Source organism: Enoplosus armatus, chromosome 11 (assembly GCF_043641665.1).
Source record: "Enoplosus armatus isolate fEnoArm2 chromosome 11, fEnoArm2.hap1, whole genome shotgun sequence".
NCBI classification, from domain to species: Eukaryota; Metazoa; Chordata; class Actinopteri; order Centrarchiformes; family Enoplosidae; genus Enoplosus; species Enoplosus armatus.
The window spans coordinates 24,488,510-24,509,066 of record NC_092190.1 but is presented as its reverse complement, the minus strand read 5'-3'; the positions used below and the strand labels follow the sequence as shown (position 1 = coordinate 24,509,066).

Sequence of the window (20,557 nt, the reverse complement as noted above, 5' to 3'; positions counted from 1 at the left end):
TGTATGGAGCGATGAGGAGGCTGCAACCTTCCTCACATGAACACACGAAACTAACAGCAGCCGTGGATGGAAACAAGCTGTAAGTCACGTTATAGTGTCGCCAGTTTGAGCTACATTCGGATGTAAAGCTGCTCTGCCTCATGTCTTAATAGATGAGAAGAAAACAGAAGTTTCCTTGAACGTTGTGACGGCTCTCATTTTCAAAAGCCTCATTTATAAACAACTTTGTCCTCTTAAAGTACGAGTTGGTCGTCTTTTACTGTGCAGAGACGCAGCTGAGTCAGTCATGTTCTTTCATAATGAGATGCTTATTATTCGAATGAACTAATATTCATTGCTTGCCATTTTTTTCATCACATAATCGTATTTTAAGGAAATATTTATTTCAGTTAAACACTTATTTTGCTCGTCTGAACTGAGGGAACAAAAACAACAGCAGGAGACAAACGAGGAGCGACAGCAGCGTGACGCTCGCGCTCACTGAAGTCGAGTAAGCAACACATTCACAACAAGCCAGCAGGCTGTGTGTGTGTGTGTGTGTGTGTGTGTGTTGTCTCTAATGTGCCTTACTCTATCAGTGCTGTCACTTTAGATAGAGAAAGACAGGAAGTCGAGTCAAATCAGACTAACTCGTGGCAAACGAGCTCCGTGCTCTCACAAAGCTCTCTGCTGGTTCATGAAGTCAGTGGAGCAAAGGATCATGGGAGAGCTCTGAGTCAGCAGTGACAAACACAGGGTTGTTGTTTTGTTTGCCTGGGGAGGGTAAAGTAAACTCTCTGCTCTGATCTGATACAAACCTGTGTGGTTGAGGTGCCTTGCTGGAGGGCAACAGGAGAGAGCCACCCAGTCACATGATCTAAAACAGCCTATCAGACAGTTCTCCTCTGACCCTGAAGCTAATGCAGTACAAGTCTCTATATACTGATACCAAAGATACCGTACACTCACTGCTGAGGAGCTACATGTGCAACAGTCTGTTACTGTCACATCACTTTACACCAAACTAACCTCCTCTCTCAGTTTCAGCTCCGCAGCTCATTACCTGTATCCACAACTGCTGTGATGAACACTGTGAACGTTTCAGTGACACAAACATGAAGTAAGAAAAGAACTGATTCAAGGTTTAAAGAAAAAGATGACGGCGGGAAAGAGACAGAAACTGATTCAGAACCAGCTCAGGAGGCAGCTGATGGAGACTCAGGATGGAGATCTGTGAAATTTGAGGAGGAGGAGGAGGAGGAGGAGGAGGAGGAGCAGCCTACCTGCTGCATGTTGTGCATGCTCTGCTGCAGCAGCTGGATCTGAGCTTCAGGACTGTGTGTGTGTGTGTGGTCGTCTTCTGGCCGGCTGGACCGGCTCTGGTCCTTCCTCAGGAGCTCCACCTCGTTCCTGTAGGCGTCCAGCTGCCAACGCAGGGAGTCGTTCTCCTCCTTCAGGGACGCCTGAGTCTGGTCATACACTCCTGCAGGAGAGGGAGGAGGAGAGGTGCATGTAAATAAATGGTCCAGCCTCTGATTGGATGTTGAAACACGTCTGATGTTCATGCGTCAGTTTGTCTCTGAGATAAAGAGACGAAAAGTGAAAACAGAATGTTTTGGAGAAAACAAACCTCCTTCATTCATTATATATATTATAAATATACTATTGATTCTGGTCTGACGTACCGTTTTCAGTGCGCAGCCTCTTACAGGGATTTTCATCTGAATCGTCATCTGACATCTCCATCTCCTCCTCTCGCCTGATGCCCATGATCTCCTCGCTGTGGGCGTTTCTCAGCTCCTGAAACATGCAACCAGCCGAGCAAAGCAGTCCTCAGCACCGCCACGCTCATTTATATTCATATTCATATTCATATTTCACTTTCATACTGCCTTGTGTTTCCTAATGTCTCGTTATGTAAAGCACTTGTTGAAAGGTGCTGTACACATGAACGTTCTTTAAACAGCACATACGCTACCAATGGTGGAGTAAGAAGTAAGATGGGGGGGTTAAATAAAGTTCAAAGTTATTTGAATAAACTCAATAACCCTCAGGTGATGTTACATTTATTTGTGACAGAATGATGCCCACAGAGGAGAGATGTGCTTCCACACGGGTCACCCTGACCCACAGCCAGCGCTGTTGCTATAGAGATGTGGCTACAGGTAGACTTACCACAGAGACTAGCCACTAAAGGAGGGGCGTTCACAATGGGACTGTAGTCTGCTAGGTGAGCTCGTGTCCCTCCAGGTGTGCTGAGCTCCACTCACTGTCTCTTACCTCTTTTCGGAGGGTTAGGTTTAGGATGAGGATGCTTCAGTGATCGTTAGAGGAAGAGATTAGAGATACTATCCGATTACAGAGATTTAAAATGCAGAAATAAAAACAAATCAAACTAAGAAACGTTGGATTTCATCTGTTTTCATTCCTGCGTTTTAATGTTCCATATTTGGCCCCCACAGATCGACTGAAGTGAACTCCTTCAGATCAACAGGCTGCTGCTGACTGAAAATGGACAAATCCTCCCTCCTTTAAACACAACATGCTCATGTTCTCACTTGTTATCTAGATTTGACTCTGGATGAATAATTGATCAGAGACTTAACCCTGGAAATCACTGTTGCCATAGCAGCGCCTCACACTTTCCAGGAGGCGTCAGATCTTTGCTTTACATCTCCGCTGCAGGGAGAGAGGGATCAGAGGCCTGTCTGCCTGTCTGTCTGTCTGTCTGCCTGTCTGTCTGTCGGTGAGGGCGAAGCATCCACAAAAACAACAACGAGGGCAGTGAACACAACAGAGCCTACAGGGCTGTCTGTCAGCTTCCTCCTGAGGACTCAGACATGACAGCAGGAGGAGAGAACAGAAGAAGTTTACCAACCTCACACTGCTTGCGCCAAATGTCTATGTTCTTGCGCTGTGCTTTTGAGAAATGGTCCCATGCCTTTTGCCTGGTGGCGGCGGTGAAAACGGTGGTGATCTGCTCGACTTTGGGGTGAACAGGGAGGAGGAGGAGGAGGAGGAGGAGGAGGAGGAGGAGGAGGGAGGGTCAAGACAAAACAAGCCGTTTATGTAGCGTTGTAGCACTGACTGAGGCTCGCACAGCAGACAGAGGAGAGACCGTGGACACACACTGACCACAGGCTGCAGGAGCAGGCTGGACCTCCTGATGTGGACTTTCTTCAGAGTAAAGAACAGCTCACTCCAAAATGACAACAGTGGCATCATTTGCTCAGATCAGGGAAGTCCTGATAAAGTTGTTCTGGCCCCGATCCTGATCCTTTAATCCTGATCCTTTACTGAGGATCTGATCTGATACTTGATTTACTTCCATGTTGATTAAATATCAGACACACCGAAACAAGAGCTGCAGATATTAAATCTGAAACATCTTATTTGTAAAGAGCAACTGGATCCAAATACTGACGCTGACCTGATCCTCTAGAGACGGCGTCTCACTCTGTGGTTCATGTTGTCCTCCAGTGTCTCACTGAATGAACATTAATCAGTAACAGCTGATGTTTTCTTTGTTAATGATTATTAGTGAATCCATGTTCAGGAGTCACATTCTGTCAGATCAATAATCTGAATAAGATCTGGATCACAGATAGGGGATATTAAAGGACTCGGATCGGGGCCAGAGAAACTTGACCTGGACATCTTTAGTCATTTCTCATTGAGACTCACAGTTGAATCTATGGCAGCGTTTTGGAAAATGTGCTTAAGCAACTGAGAAGAACTGTAAAGCAGAAGCAGCCATGTGTAAACTACAGGCAGGGCTACTGCCCCGAACCTACAGCTGGTCCCATTAGACCAGATGGTCCCCTGGACTCCTGCAGAGTCCTGAATCACTGAGCAGATGATGACCGTATGTGGAGGAAAGCGCTCCTTTGAAGAAAGTCCCACATGTTTCATTAAAACAATCACTTTTATCTATAGAATAAATAAAGCAAATGTTATTCTGGAAGAAAATCTAAATAATGTTCTGATAAACAAAAAAGTGTTCGGTGCGAATCGAGGAGGAGGAGCAGAGTACCAGTCAGTTGTAGATAAACAGAGTAAATAACAGACAGCATTCGTGGTCACGTAGAAACACATGAACAGTGATGATGTGCGTCATGTGATGAGCAGGTCTCTCTCTGCTGCTCTCTACTTACATCACCTGCTGCTTCGCGTCCGTCACGGCTGCCGAAGGCGACATGGAGGCTGACGTGTGAACACACAACATGTTGTGAAGGTGTAATCACTCTGTACGCTACAGTAACTGCAAAAACAACACTTTGAAAGCCAAACATTCTGAGTTTAAAGGCCTTCCAGAGTTGTTTTGCTGTCAATCCAACTCAGTGACATCAATGTGACTTCATCTATCTGCTGACTGAGCTGTGGGCCTTCTGATCAACACACAGAAACACAAGAAGAAAACCACAAAGACACAGCAGGACAGGACTGCACTCACCCCTGAACCGCCAACTGAGGACGGACGTCTTTCTGTTAAATCTGCATGAAGTGACATCTGAACCAAACCACCAACTCCCAGTCGAGTATCTTTACAGACACACTGGTGTCCCAGTTTAACAGGTGTACAGTGACACATGAACACCTTCTCCAGGGTTCAGCTGCCTGCTTTGAGTCTGGACTCCATATACTGAACACGACGACCTGTTCTAGCTAACGTACATGGTTCCCTGTCCGGGTCCACGTTGAATTTAACATTTCACTGCACCAACATCAGACTCCTTTGGTGCCTGTGTCCCTCAGATTGATGGAGGTCTGCTGGTGATTCAGGTCTCAGCCGGTGATTCGGGTCTCGGCCAGTGATTCGGGTCTCAGCCGGTGATTCGGGTCTCGGCTGGTGATTCGGGTCTCAGCCGGTGATTCGGGTCTCGGCTGGTCACAGTTAAATGAGATGTTTTTTTATCTACTTTAGTTTGGATTTTATTGGTTTCACTTGCATTTGTTTGTATTCTCTGATTTTTCTCTTTTCTTTGGAAAACATTTTGAAACTATGTTAAGGAAAGAGCTTTATAAATAAAGCTTATGTATATTAATAATATAAAAGTACACATTAACCTGCACATATAAAAGCCACTTCCTGAGCCGTGAGCTGAGAGCAACGTTAGCTAAAGAGACAGATCATTTTCTCAAAGGAGGGCAGACTGGACACAAATTCAGTAATTATGTTGCTCCTCTGTGTCTGCTGGTGTTTCTGGGAGTTTTTCTGCCCCCTAGTGGTCAGAAATCACTTGATGCCGCTTTAAATGTGAAGCTTTGAGCTGTGAGTGTTTAGCATTAAACGTCTCTGTGTCTGTCTGTGAAACGGTTCGATGTGACACCGCTGACTTTAAAAGCTCCGAGCGTCTGACCTGATCACCACCTCACAGTGAGCTGAAGATAATGGAGCTGATGGGGAGACGGATGGGGGAGTGTTGTCATGGAGACTGGGCTGAGATGCTGGCAGAGAAAATGAATTGCATCAAGGGTTTAAAATGGATGTGGTGGGAAAGGCTTCGTGGTCTGCACCTCCGTAATCTGCTGCTGCACCACACCCTGCAGCAGCGAGAGGGACTGAGACCAGGATCAGGATCTGCTGCTGCACCACACCCTGCAGCAGCGAGAGGGACTGAGACCAGGATCAGGGTCTGCTGCTGCACCACACCCTGCAGCAGCGAGAGGGACCGAGACCAGGATCAGCCAGGCTGCATGGTGACGTTGTGGGGACGGAGATAATACTTTTGATAATAATATAATAATTTAAACATTTATTTATGTTTAGTAAAGTAGTATTTTAAAGAAACTACGAGACGTTCACACTGAGACGTTCATTTTCCTGCAGCTTTAGTTCTAAAATGTCAGAAACTGATCCTGGACCAGCTGTCAGTTTTTCGTCCATAACGTCAGTCAAATCCAGCTCTCATTATCAGACAAATGAAGTATTAGAGGTCAGAGCTCTGCATGACGTATTAACATTACCTGTAAATCTTTTCAGTATATAGAGTAAAGAATGTATCTACAACATTTTGGTGACCTCTGACCTTTTCATGTTATATCTCCTGTGTGGTTTAGAGTGGTTTAAATTCTACTGATCCTGTTTCAGTTCCAGTTCAGACACACACTCAGTGTCCAGTTCATTAGGTTCACCTACCTGAATCCAGCAGTCCTGTAATGAATCCTCCTTCATGAAAGCCAGAAAGTTCAGTCTGTGTGTTTCTATTATTGTGTCCACCTGATTTATATCAATGAGGGTCGGCTGAGAACAGAATAATGTGATACAGCTCAAAAAGGGATTTCTGTTGGACTTCAAAATAAACAATGATTACAATGAAGTACTCTGAAGCGTTAAATGTTGAGTCTGACTTCAGTTTGGTTGGCGGGCTCAGCTTCAGTCCTGTCAGACCGCGTTGAGGGCTGTGACGCTCCTGAGACGGTTGTGTTAATGTTGCGTTACTATGACAACTGTTAGCTGTCACATCATTAGCTTCAGAATAACTTCACATTAAATGGTTATTAAAGCGTTATCAAAGCGTTATTAGAAGCACTGTAAATGAACGATGACCTGCTGGTTTATTCTGCCCTGTTGTTCCCGACCAGCTGATGACGAGTCATGAGACATGGAACAAGCTTGCAGTGACCTCACCTGAATACCTGCAGTCCTCATGCGGCGCGAGCGTCTCTACTGAGCGTCTCTACTGAGCGTCTCTACTGAGCGACAGAAGTAAGAGCGTTTCCTTACACTGAGTTAAGATGGCCACCAGGGCGTTCTTGAAGGCCTCTTTGGCTCGCTCCATCTCCTCCTCGTGCTGAGCCTTCTCCCCCATCAGCCGGCGGACGTGGCTGTTGGCCGACTGGATCATGGAGTAGAAGTGGTTGGCGGTCCGCCGGTTGACCTCGCCGCGGTCGATCCAGGTGAACAGAACCGCCGTGGCCTCGCTGAACTTATGGTCATCTGAGGGAGGAAGACGATGAAGAGCGTTACTGCATGACGCTGAGAACACTGTACTTTTACTGCACTGTTACTGCATGACGCTGACAACACTGTGTACTTTTACTGCACTGTTACTGCATGAAGCTGAGAACACTGTGTACTTTTACTGTACTGTTACTGCATGACGCTGACAATAGTGTACTTTTACTGCATGAAGCTGAGAATATTGTGTACTTTTACTGTACTTTTACTGCATGAAGCTGAGAACACTGTGTACTTTTACTGCACTGTTACTGCATGACGCTGAGAACACTGTGTACTTTTACTGCACTGTTACTGCATGAAGCTGAGAACACTGTGTACTTTTACTGTACTTTTACTGCATGAAGCTGAGAACACTGTGTACTTTTACTGCACTGTTACTGCATGACGCTGAGAACACTGTGTACTTTTACTGCACTGTTACTGCATGAAGCTGAGAACACTGTGTACTTTTACTGTACTGTTACTGCATGACGCTGACAATAGTGTACTTTTACTGCATGAAGCTGAGAATATTGTGTACTTTTACTGTACTTTTACTGCATGAAGCTGAGAACACTGTGTACTTTTACTGCACTGTTACTGCATGACGCTGAGAACACTGTGTACTTTTACTGCACTGTTACTGCATGAAGCTGAGAACACTGTGTACTTTTACTGTACTGTTACTGCATGACGCTGACAATACTGTGTACTTTTACTGCATGAAGCTGAGAATACTGTGCACTTTTACTGCACTGTTACTGCATGAAGCTGACAATACTGTGTACTTTTACTTGGTCGGACTTGAAGGCAGGACTTGTCTTCGTATTTGTACACAGCTGTATTGGTTCCTGTCCTTCAGTACACGATCAGAGTACTGCAGACGTTTCCTGGGACCTTTAACATCCAGTCAGGCTAAACAAACAGCAGAGCAGCCAGTGAGGACTGAGGTCCTCCTCCGGGGGGCGTTCGCTGTTCACGGCTCTGTGAACCTTCTCACAGACACTCAACACAAAAGGCTTTTTTGATTTTCAACTTTTCAACCAAAACCGCGAGCTGCATTCGGTCTCAGTCATATAAAGTGCTGAGTCTCCGCGGGCCTCCGTCGAGAGCGTTCTCCCCCATTTGAATAATAATTGAAGGGAGCGGCGGAGCGGCGGACGGCGGCAGAACAGAGTGAATTAGAGAGCATTTAATGAGCTCAATACCCGCTGCAACACAACCTGTAAGAAGACACTTTCCCCGCTCTGATAAAGCCTCATTCACAGCAGCAGCAGATTACAGCCACATTACAGCAGCACAATGAGGCGCAGCTGAACACACGACTGCACGAAGAATGGAAATTTATTTCCCCTGCTGTTTGAAGTGAAGAATGAATTCAAAAGGAGTGTTCAGAGGAAAAACATGCTTGTTTATGTAAGGCATTAGAGGAGGATGAAGGGACGGCACACGGGCTCAGGTCTGGGTTTTGTACTTCAATTGGAGACGCAGAAGCAAATAATAACAAATGAAAGCAACATGCTGCTGGTCTCCATCGAGACAGAGAGGTAACGTTATCATCTTCATCATGTTGTGGCGTAAGTCATTACACAACAAGTTAACATGGAGTCAGACTCCTGCTGTGTTGTTCCTCACACATAAATAAATACATGTATTACTTTACACACTTAAAGTCCAACTGAAAGGAAATGTCTGTGGTAAGTCTGCGGTGGAGACGCGTCGGCCATGTTTATATACAGTCTGTGGAGACGCGTCGGCCATCTTTACATACAGTCTGTGGAGGAGACAAGTCGGCCATCTTCATATACAGTCTGTGGAGACGCGTCAGTCTGTGGTGGAGACGCGTCGGCCATCTTTATATACAGTCTGTGGTGGAGACGCGTTGGCCATGTTTATATACAGTCTGTGGAGACGCGTCGGCCATCTTTACATACAGTCTGTGGAGACGAGTCGGCCATCTTTACATACAGTCTGTGGAGACGAGTCGGCCATCTTTACATACAGTCTGTGGAGACGCGTCGGCCATCTTTATATACAGTCTGCGGTGGAGACGCGTCAGTCATCTTTATATACAGTCTGTGGTGGAGACGCGTCGGCCATCTTTATATACAGTCTGTGGAGACGCGTCGGCCATCTTTACATACAGTCTGTGGTGGAGACGCGTCGGCCATCTTTATATACAGTCTGTGGAGACGCGTCGGCCATCTTTATATACAGTCTGTGGAGACGCGTCGGCCATCTTTATATACAGTCTGCGGTGGAGACGCGTCGGCCATCTTTATATACAGTCTGTGGAGACGCGTCGGCCATCTTTACATACAGTCTGTGGTGGAGACGCGTCAGTCATCTTTATATATTTATATATATTTAACTAAAACGAGAGGAACTGGAAGAACAAAAGAGGAAGAACTGGAGATCCTGAGAGGCTTAAAATCAAACACAAACACCCTGCTAGCTACAGCTACAGCTACTGTACAGGTAATTAACAAGGACCTTCCTGCTGCCAATTTTATGAGAATAATTCAAAGTTAGAATTAAAATGTTCCTTAAGAACAGCAGTGCCTTTGTAAATAAGTTGGGCTTGAAGAGTTTAAGGGAAATTCAGGGTTTTTATACAAAGCAGGTGAATTGCTGAGATTGAGCGGACAGCAACAAACAGTGGAGGAGAAATCAAACGTTGCTATAATCCAGTAATAAAGTAAGTGCAGCGGGTCAGAGCTGAGAGCAGAGAGTGAACCACAAACACAACAGTACAAAACAAACGTACTAACACAAAAGTAAAAGCCTTTACTCTTTAAGAACAGGCATTAGTTACTTTAGTACTTCTACTGTGGTACAGGGTGTATGTATAGATGTTACTTTAGTATTCTCGCTACTTTAATGATAAACAGTAAAGATGTATTTGCAGTAGAGCTTCTTTAATATGAACCGCACATGTTCAAAATGTGTCGTGTTGAAAAGTGAGTGATTTAACCCAGCAGAAGGACGACAGGAACACTGGATGGTAAAGACAGTGTCCCTCCTGTGTTTCCATAGACAGTGAAGACCAACAGCTTTTCTACCAGTCATGGACACAAGAATCAGCCACAGCAGGGAAGAGGAAACATGGAGGAGGAGGAGGAGGAGGAGGACTGACCTTCACACTCACTTCTCGCTCCTCCACACCTCCGTTTACTCCCACGTTTCCTCTCTTTTATCTCCTGTGCAGAGAAAGCAGGCTGATTCAGAGCAGGACAGAAAGGAAAGGTAGACGTCTTCACAGGTGAGGAGACAGACAGGAACAGGATCCCAGACCCGGTCCAGATTATACTCAGTCTAATCTGAATGTCGAGTCTCTGGTCTGTGGGGTCTGCAGCGTGTCAGTGTCATGTTTTGGACACGCCTATATGAAGGTGCAGCACCAGCAGAGGGCGATATAGTGAGGGGAGTCAAAATGCATGTCAGGTAGGTTTTCCACTGGTCCCTTTTGGATCGGGTCCACCTCAGAGGAAGGTCCAACCCATCACAAGCCATTGTTCACGACCTGCTCACAGTCAGCTGAACACAGCGCAGGAGCCCAGAGACCAAAGAAGAAGAGAATACTGGACTTTAACTGAGACTATATAAGTGAACTATATGTCAAGATGTGATAAATCGGACCTGGACTGCACGTTGACTCATAGTGCAGCAGTTCAAAGGAACTGTTGATCCTGAGGTGAAGCTAGACCTGAAGACTATCCCGACCAGGACCAGGTTTCCATGGTAACGTAGGTCAGACTTACTTAAACCATCTTGATGAAACAGAATTCGTCAGGCTGTGAAGAGTCACAGTGCAACATCCTCCACACACACACACACACACACACACACACACACACACACACACACACACACACACACACACACACACACACACACACAGCTGCTGCACAACAACAGTTAACTCATCACACTGTGTTCAACAGCTTCACACTGAGGAAGACAAACAGTCGTTTGTATGAAGAATATCAATAATTGTGCAGGTTCCTGAATGATTGATTTGAAGTTGTTATTAGGTTTCCAGCAGGTTATAGAGTCCACACACACACACACACAGAACAGATGTTGTTAGCAGTGACCTCTGCTGAGATGACTTCAGACTAACATGTTTGATGAATGTGATTGTCTTTTTTATTTTATTTTATCATCGTATCCATGACTACAGAGATCAACAGCCTCCTGAAGCTACCTGAGGACGGACCAGCTGACTGTATATATCCTCATGTTAACCCTTCACAGGGACTACCTTCAGTCTGCTCTCACCTTTCAGCCTCTCTGCTAACAGCGCCGCCTCGTGTTCGGAGTAGTGCACGACGGGAGGAGGAGACGGCGGCCTCAGGCGGTCCTCGTGGATCTTGCGGCGATGCCTCTCCTCTCTGGCCAGTAAGCGTTGTTTACACTCCCATTCATACAAGTCGTCTCTGGCCTGGGCGAAGTCCACGTGGATCCTCCCAGAGTCCTTCTTATCAGTGCTGGATCCGATACGCATCCGGTACCCTGGCAGGGGAGACGACAACAGATGAAGACTTCTTCAACTGTAGGAACTCATGAGTCACCAGGTTCCTCAGAGAAAGCAGGTTCTGCAGGTGGATTAGCTGTGAACATGTTTCTAGTGTTCAGATGGAATTATTACAAATACACAGCAGTTCTTCTCACCGTCCGCTTCATTTGGAATATTTATTTGATTTATTTACAGGTTTCTCGTTTCTAAGTCATCTTACGAGAGAAAACCTCCATGACAAACCATTCAAACCAGTAAGGTAAAACATGACTTAAACCTTCTTTAACCTAAAGATTCTGTGAGCAGAGATTATCTTCCATCACGCTCGGTCATATAAAACACCTGACAGGTAGATGGCCTTGTCCACCATGAACTCCTCACTGAAGCGGATGTGGCAGAAGTTCTTCTTGCTCTTGCGGATGGCGATGATCTCTCCGCACTGGTCGAAGACTTCTCGGATGATGTCCTCGGTGGCGTTCTCCGGTAAACCTCCGACAAACACCGTCTTACAGCCGGGGGGGCGCTCCCGTGTCGATGGAGGGGGCAGGTCTGAAGAGCAACGATATCATCATCGTCATCATCATCATCATTGCTGTCAGGAATAAATGGTTAAATCTTCCACATCTTTCCTGATGTGGGAACATAAAACACTTTCTGTAGAATCATTGTAATCTTGTATCTCTGTAAGGTGTAAAATCTGTCTGTGTTCTATAATTATGGGATGTCCCATCGGATCCTTATATTCACCTGAATGTTGATTAGACATCACAAATACTGAGGGCCCTGATTCAAAACTATACAGCTGATTAACCTGAATTAGACCTGTCTGTCTGACTGTCTCACTCTCAACTCTGCCTGTCTGTCTCTCTTTGACTTTCTGTTGGCAGCAGAAGAAAAGCAGCCCTGCAAGAACATGAGAGCTTTGGAAACACCGGAGGAGACCCCGTCAGTACATGTGAGCGTGGGGGTGTGGGGTCTTACTGGGGTTCTGAGGGAACAGAGTGCAGCTCTTGCAGTGGATTATCTCCTTGATGACCGGCATGTCGGGGGGGACGGGCGGGGGAGGGACCAGGCTGATGCCCGCCATCATGGGGTTTATGGGTGCGATGAGGCCCAGGCCGGGGTCGAACCTCTGGATACACAGAGAGTCTGCGGGACACAACGCCGACGACAGTGAACACAACTGAAGAGAACCCTGCCAGAATAACACAACAAAGTTCAGCAGCAGCACAAACTCAACTTAGAACCATGAAGGAGGATCCATTACCCCCCAACCTGGGGGTCCCCACCCCCATCATGGGTCGCCAAAGCTCCACGGGGGGTCGTGAAGCCCTCTTGATTTTAAGGGTGTGAGGATTTATATATATATATAAAATATAATATACATGCATTTAATTAAGGGTTCGATTCAAAGTTTATATCTTTATTTATTATAAAGCCAGGCTGCTTGGACTATTATTAATAAATTAATAGAAAATAATAATACAGACAGATGATACATTGCGATATATTTTCACAGGAAATATTTTATTCAGAGTTTCTACACATTGCTAGTTTTACACAAACTTCCTGCAGGTATTAAGTTCATTATCTAGGTTAACTGTACAGTTAATTGTTCTGTGCTGTTTTTGTTTTTTTATGCAATGAATATAATGAAATACATATATATATTATTATATATATTTCAAAAGAATTGTATGTGGGTGGGCGTCGTCAGTGTATATACAATGCTGTACCTAATAAACTGGACACTGAGTGTACAGACAAATACAGTTTCTCGTTCATGTTTGATTAATGAAGGCTGAAGTAAATGTGTTTAAATACAGGTATGTCATTACTTCCAAAACTGTGGTGTAAATATATCAAAATACAGATCAACATCTCCGCCACATGCAGGAGAGCAAAAGAGAGAAATAAAGCATCGCTATCTGGAAGAAATCAGATAAGAGGGGGAAGAATGGAGCCTAGATCTGTGAGGAAGAAACTAGCATCGTGAGCGTGTTCATGAAAGGCAGAAGAGAAAAGAGAAGCTGGTGAGGAGGAGGAGGTGTGTGTTCTCAGGATGAAGACAGAGTGGAGATGAACAGCGGGAGGACAGAGGCGACAGGAACAATGTCTCGGCTGTCGGGGTGAAAACAGAGGGCGGAGCAGCATGTTCTCATCTTCAACACTGCAACAACACGTCAGCAGAAACCCACTCAGCCACAACACCGAGAGGAGGCGGTGATTCAAACTACAGGCGAGGGGAGCTGTCACACAGGGAGAGGACAAATGTCCCTTAGAGTAATCCAATGGAAATAAATGTTTCTTTTGCCGCTCCGTGTGGAGGATTGATAGAATGAACTGCTGATTCAGTGTGAAAGCTTTTCCTCCTGCTGGTCTGAACAGTCAGCACACAGCAAGTCTGTATCTGAAACAATCAACGCAGGAAGTGAGGCGTGTTACTTTTTAAGAAAGAGAAGACGAAGAAGAAGATCAAAGGACCCACATTTACATTTCTATCTTGTCGATTATTTGCTGGCAGAGAGCCCTCACTGTGTCTTCATCACAGTGCTGGTTCACTCGAGCCACAACAAACATCTCCAGCGGTGTTTTTCATGTTGTAGGTTTGAGATATTTCTTTGTGGAGCTCAAAGTACTGAACGTATTTTCAGAAACACAGAAGAAGCCGAGCCAGTGAAACAGTGAGACAGTGATGCAGTGAGACAGTGAAGCAGTGAGACAGTGACAGTGAAGCAGTGAGACGGTGACACAGTGAAGCAGTGACACGGTGACACAGTGAGACAGTGAAAAAGTGAGACAGTGAAGCAGTGAGACAGTGAAGCAGTGAGACAGTGAGACGGTGAAACAGTGAGACAGTGAAGCAGTGAGAAGGTGAGACAGTGAAACAGTGACACAGCGAGGCAGTGAAACAGTGACACAGTGAAACAGTGACACAGTGAGACAGTGAAGCAGTGAGATGGTGAGACAATGAAGCAGTGAGAAGGTGAGACAGTGAGACAGTGAAACAGTGAGACGTGAAACAGTGACACAGCGAGACAGTGAAACAGTGACACAGTGAGACGGTGAGACAGTGAAGCAGTGAGAAGGTGAAACACTGACACAGTGAGACAGTGACACAGTGAAACAGTGAGACAGTGACACAGCGAGACAGTGAAACAGTGAGACAGTGAAACAGTGAGACAGTGACACAGACAGTGAGACAGTGACACAGTGAAACAGTGACACAGTGAGACAGTGAGACAGTGAAACAGTGAGACAGTGAGACAGTGAAACAGTGAAACAGTGAAACAGTGAGACAGTGAGACCTGATCGGGTTTTATGGATGTCAGCGTTTCTTTGGTCCAGACTGAAACGTCTCAGCTGTTGGACACAAGTCACATATACACACATCACATATACACACACATCTACACACACATCACATATACACACACATCACATATACACACACATCACATATACACACATCATATCGACACACACACCTACACGCACGTCAAAAGAAGGACTCGATGTGACAGAAGACAATCCCAATGACTCCTTCCATATTCTCAGTTTCTGCCAGCGTCAGTTTGCTGTAAAACACCAGCACACAGAAACAAGCCCCACACACTCTTTATTAGAGACCTGCAGGCTTATAAAACGGGAGATAATCATCCATAAATCTGAGCGTGTGCAGCCGCGGTGCTTTCAGAGATTCTTCAGGTCTTAGGAAAACTCATTAAAGAGTCGTCTGCGATAACCCCGACAGGTAAATTACACATCTCGCTGCCACACATTCATCATAATCACATAAGGCTGCTTTTCCTCCCAGAGCCAAAATGATTCGATCCAGGTTCATTTCTCTGGCTCCGAGCTGCGCTGCGACTGCCAGGAGAGAAGAAGAAGAAGAAGAAGAAGAAGAAGAAGAAGAAGAAGAAGAAGAAGAAGAAAAAGAAGAAAAAGAAAACACTCACAGGGAGGAGAAACGAAAGCCAGAGCCAAGAGGGGAAGAGGGAGGGAGGAGCAGGAGGAGCAGGAGGAGAGAAGAAGAAGAAGAAAAGACTCACAGGGAGGAGAAACGAAAGCCAGAGCCAAGAGGGGAAGAGGGAGGGAGGAGCAGGAGCAGGAGGAGGAGGAGGAGGAGGAGGAGGAGGAGCAGGAGGATGAGGAGGACGAGGAGGAGGAGGAGGAGGAGGAGGAGGAGGAGCAGGAGGAGCAGGAGGAGCAGGAGGATGAGGAGGACGAGGAGGACGAGGAGGATTTGTGCCTTTAATTGAGATTATTTTATGATCAAGAGACAAGAGCTGGAAACATCTGTCTGTTATTCTCCTCACGGTGAGATCTCATCAGACACTGATCCTGATCCTGGTCCTGATCCTGATCCTGATCCTAAAGAAGCAAGAAGTACTCCTGAAGTAAAAGTAGAAATACCACGGTGTAAAAATTAAATTGAATTCCAAATGTTACTGAAGTAAAAGTACTGACCCTTTAACACACACCAGCTTTTCATTCTCTAAATGTTCCCACATGCGCTCTGAGGAGGGTGGAGAGCTGCAGATGTTGCCAGAGGTGGAGTCTAATCAGCATCACATCATCCCTGTAATAATATCATGTCATCTTTCTAATATTTCCTCTCTGGTCCAGAGGAACCAGGTCTGTCCCTCCTCACAACAGCTCTCAGTTAAATCCATGCATTCAATTATTCTGGGCTCGACACAAAAAACTCCTGCTCAACAAATCATTTAATAAACCCCCACAATGCAGCACTTCTACAGTGACAACCCCCCGGGCCAAACAACAAACAACCAGCTCAGACAAATCCCCACGTCTCCACAAACCCCTTGATGAGCACACTCCCAGAGAATGGAGCGGAAACATCAGAGCTTAGTGTAGTTTTTGTCCCGTGCGCTCCGAGGAGGGACAGACAGAGGTCCGGGCTGTCGGGTCTGATCTGGGTTATATGGTTCTCACATCAGGACCTGAGAACCAAACAGAGGTTTTTATTGCATCCAGATGTTTGAGTCTCTGTGTTCAGTGTCACGGTTTGATAGGTCTCACATGATAGAAGTACTTTCACTAAAGTAGAAGTACCTGTACGACAATGTAAAAATACTAGTAGAGGGTAGTCAATAGTACTACTGCTGCTACTATGATTACTATTGCTACTGCCATTGCAACCACTGCAAGTACTACTACTACTACTACTACTACTACTACTACTACTTACTAGTACAGCTGCTGTGCTAATACTACTACAAACACTACCACTACTGCTTCTACTCTTCCTCCTCCAGCTACTGATTGATTGATTAATTGACTGATTGATTGACTGACTGATTGATTGATTGGTCTGAGTGCCCCGCCCACATGGCCTTACAGGACACTAGACAGCAACATGGACCAGGACAGCCACATGACAGGTCATCATAAACATGTCCACCTCGACGGCGGACGCGTTCTCCTGCTGGACGCAGTGTTCTCCTCGTGTCGCCGTGCAGGCAGCAGAGGAACCTCCTCCTGTGTTCTGTGTAGTAATCCTCTTCCTTGTGAACGTAGTTTCTGAGCTTTGGTTTATTGCAGATCTCCTCCCTCCATTGTTCCTTTTGGATCTTTCATAGTTTGACTGCGAAAGATTCCTGAAGATAAACTGAGTCAGAGCACACTGCAGAGAGCTGTCTGTGGGCTCTGTCCCAGTTACACATCTTTTTGTTCACCATCAGTATATTCATGCACCAGGAAAGCCCCCCATGGCTCGACTCTGGATAGCATTACTGTCAGGGGCTTCCTGAGAGCCCCCCACTAAAATAAAACTGAGCCAACCACCCAGTCACGCACTTTAGTTTAACCTAGAAACGTCACCAGTCACGGCGGCGTGATCGAAGCTTCAAGACGTCACAGCGTAGAAACGACGTCGCGTTGACGCGCTGTCTTCAGACGGCGTGCTGGTTCTCGTTTGATGTTGACAGACCGAGTGAAACCAGAGACTGGACCACATACATCTGATATAAAAATCTATGCAAGACGGGACGGGGCGGGGCAGGCGTCGCATTTATTCAAATATCTTCACCGTCTTTTGTCACATAATGAAATGGAAAAAAATATGTGTAAAGCTACGTGTACAGTATTACTGATGACTACTACTACTATTGCTACAAACTGCAGTAGTAGTCGTAATAACAGTAGTATTAGTAATAACAGTAGTAGTAGTAGTAGTCGTAATAACAGTAGTAGTAGTAGTAGTAATAACAGTAGTAGTAGTAGTAGTCGTAATAACAGTAGTAGTAGTTGTAATAACAGTAGTAGTAGTAGTAGTAGTAGTAATAACAGTAGTAGTAGTAGTAATAACAGTAGTAGTAGTAGTAGTCGTAATTACAGTAGTAGTAGTAGTAATAACAGTAGTAGTAGTAGTAATAACAGTAGTAGTAGTAGTAGTAGTAATAACAGTAGTAGTAGTAGTAATAACAGTAGTAGTAGTAGTAGTAGTAATAACAGTAGTAGTAGTTGTAATAACAGTAGTAGTAGTAGTAGTAGTGACAACAGTAGTAGTAGTTGTAATAACAGTAGTAGTAGTAGTAGTAGTAATAACAGTAGTAGTAGTAGTAGTCGTAATAACAGCAGTAGTAGTTGTAATAACAGTAGTAGTAGTAGTAGTAGTAATAACAGTAGTAGTAGTTGTAATAACAGTAGTAGTAGTAGTAGTAGTAGTCGTAATAACAGTAGTAGTAGTTGTAATAACAGTAGTAGTAGTAGTAGTAGTAGTAATAACAGTAGTAGTAGTAGTAGTCGTAATTACAGTAGTAGTAGTAGTAATAACAGTAGTAGTAGTATTCTCAGTTTCAGGTCTCTACATGTTAGTTGTTGTCTAAAAGCTGTTTGAAAGCTTTTCCACTCTTAACAATTTAAAGCATCAGAGACATCAGCACACACACACACACACACACACACACACACACACACACACACACACACACACACTTACAGGTATAAAAAGCTGTTCTTGTGTCTTTCCAGGAAAGAATCTATTAGGTCAAAACCTAAAACTCTGAAACTAAAGAGCCTGAAGTGAAACTGTGACTGAATCTTTTCTGTCTGCTTCTTAAAAATTCCATAAATATGCATGAACTCTGGTGAATTTTAATTTTGCCCATCCTCTGCAGTCTGCTGTACAATAACACACACGCACACACACACACACACGCGATCTCAGTGTCTTTTCTCTCCAACACACAGATAACAGCCACATTAAGCCACTGCTTCCTCGCCGATCGTCCTCATCCTCATCTCCCCCTCACTCTCTGTCTCTCCCTCTGTCTCTCTCTGTCTCTCTCTGTCTCCCTCTGTCTCACCCTGTCTCACCCTGTCTCACCCTGTCTCTCTCCCTCTGTCTCCCTCTGTCTCACCCTGTCTCACCCTGTCTCACCCTGTCTCTCTCCCTCTGTCTCTCTCTGTCTCTCTCCCTCTGTCTCTCTCTCTCTCCCTCTGTCTCTCTCTGTCTCTCTCCCTGTCTCTCTCTCTCTCTCTCTCTCTGTCTCTCCCTCTGTCTCCCTATCTCCCCCTGTCTCTCTCCCTCTCTCTCCCTGTCTCCCTCTGTCTCCCCCTGTCTCCCCCTGTCTCTCTCCCCCTGTCTCTCTCCCTCTGTCTCCCTCTGTCTCCCCCTGTCTCTCTCCCTCTGTCTCTCTCCCTCTGTCTCCCTCTGTCTCTCTCTGTCTCTCTCCCCCTGTCTCTCTCCCTCTGTCTCTCTCTCTCTCTCTCTCTCTGTCTCTCCCTCTCTCTCCCTCTGTCTCCCCCTGTCTCTCTCCCCCTGTCTCTCTCCCTCTGTCTCCCTCTGTCTCCCTCTGTCTCCCCCTGTCTCTCTCCCCCTGTCTCTCTCCCCCTGTCTCTCTCTGTCTCCCTCTGTCTTCCCCTGTCTCTCTCCCTCTGTCTCTCTGTCTCCCCCTGTCTCTCTCCCCCTGTCTCTCTCCCTCTGTCTCACCCTGTCTCTCTCCCTCTCTCTCCCTCTGTCTCCCTCTGTCTCCCTCTGTCTCTCTCCCCCTGTCTCTCTCCCTCTGTCTCCCTCTGTCTCCCTCTGTCTCCCCCTGTCTCTCTCCCTCTGTCTCCCTCTGTCTCCCCCTGTCTCTGTCTGACAGATTCTGTGGTAATCTTCAAATCTAGATTCAGCAGAAGAGACAGAGACAGAGACTGGTCCAGCTTCTGAAACAGAGTTCACTGAAGGTATCAGAGAGGAGGAACAAGACCTACTGCCTTCAGACTGTATTAATACTGGACTGGCTGGACTCTGTGTTTACTGCTAATCAGCTGACGTTAACATGCTAACATGCTAAACCAAGCGGTGAACATGGTGAACATAATCCCCACTACACAAGCTGGCAGCATGAGACTCTTCGTCTGGTCTCTCTGTCGTTTCCTTCTGGTTTTCAAGGCCTCTGCGTGTCGGGAGGACAAACAGGGAGATCATGTCTTTAGTTTCTGTATTTGCAGCGTGTTTCGTTGTGCTGCATACGTGTTGTCAAATTGGTGAGGATTTGAGTTTTCTTCATGGATGTATCATTGCTCACTCTGTCAGACTCCACATCGATGCAGCTGAACCAGAGATATCATCAAAACCTGGCGCCTACATTACCCATAATAATCTTCCTGTGACAGTTGTGTGTTATGCTAGTAGCGGCTAATGTAGCCTGGAGCCTCTAGCCTGCAGCGACGTGAGCAGCTACAGAGGTCAGTTCACTTCTGTCTAACTCTTTATCGGACTTCAGCTCCTCAACACCTGGAAACACCTGGAAACACCCTGAGGAGTTCAAGTTGAGATCTCTGGGCCGCCGTAGTTTTGGCTTCTCTAAACACTCAAAAAAAGAACACCTCTGGAGGTGAAGTAAGTTCTGCAGAGTTCAGAGAGGACGGTACCTGAAACCAGCTGCTGCCCGCCGATGCCCACAGGCATGATGCCCAGGTTGTTCATGGCCGTGGCCCAGGCTCCATGATCGGTGACGGGGACGCTCAGGTGGTTCTGCTCTGCACCCAGACTGCCTACACCGTCAGCTGCTGCACCAGAGACGAGCAAACACACACATCAGAGGCCACATGACGGGACTGCCTCTGAGGAGGCGGCCATCTTTTATTATCTAGTTTCGTAC

General features: G+C 45.9%; 1 protein-coding gene across 1 annotated transcript in view; it reads right to left on the bottom strand.

Annotated features, from left to right (window-relative positions):
• The window catches only part of enox1 (ecto-NOX disulfide-thiol exchanger 1), a 32,477-nt gene that overhangs the window by 10,935 nt on the left and 985 nt on the right, over positions 1–20,557 (bottom strand). Inside the window, exons 4-11 of the mRNA XM_070914068.1 lie at positions 20,328–20,465; positions 12,423–12,590; positions 11,784–11,990; positions 11,204–11,437; positions 6,707–6,919; positions 2,858–2,964; positions 1,665–1,779; positions 1,263–1,462 (exon numbers count right to left, since the gene is read on the bottom strand). Of these exons, the coding sequence (XP_070770169.1) occupies positions 1,263–1,462; positions 1,665–1,779; positions 2,858–2,964; positions 6,707–6,919; positions 11,204–11,437; positions 11,784–11,990; positions 12,423–12,590; positions 20,328–20,465 (1,382 nt within the window). The remainder of the gene's footprint in view (positions 1–1,262; positions 1,463–1,664; positions 1,780–2,857; positions 2,965–6,706; positions 6,920–11,203; positions 11,438–11,783; positions 11,991–12,422; positions 12,591–20,327; positions 20,466–20,557) is intronic.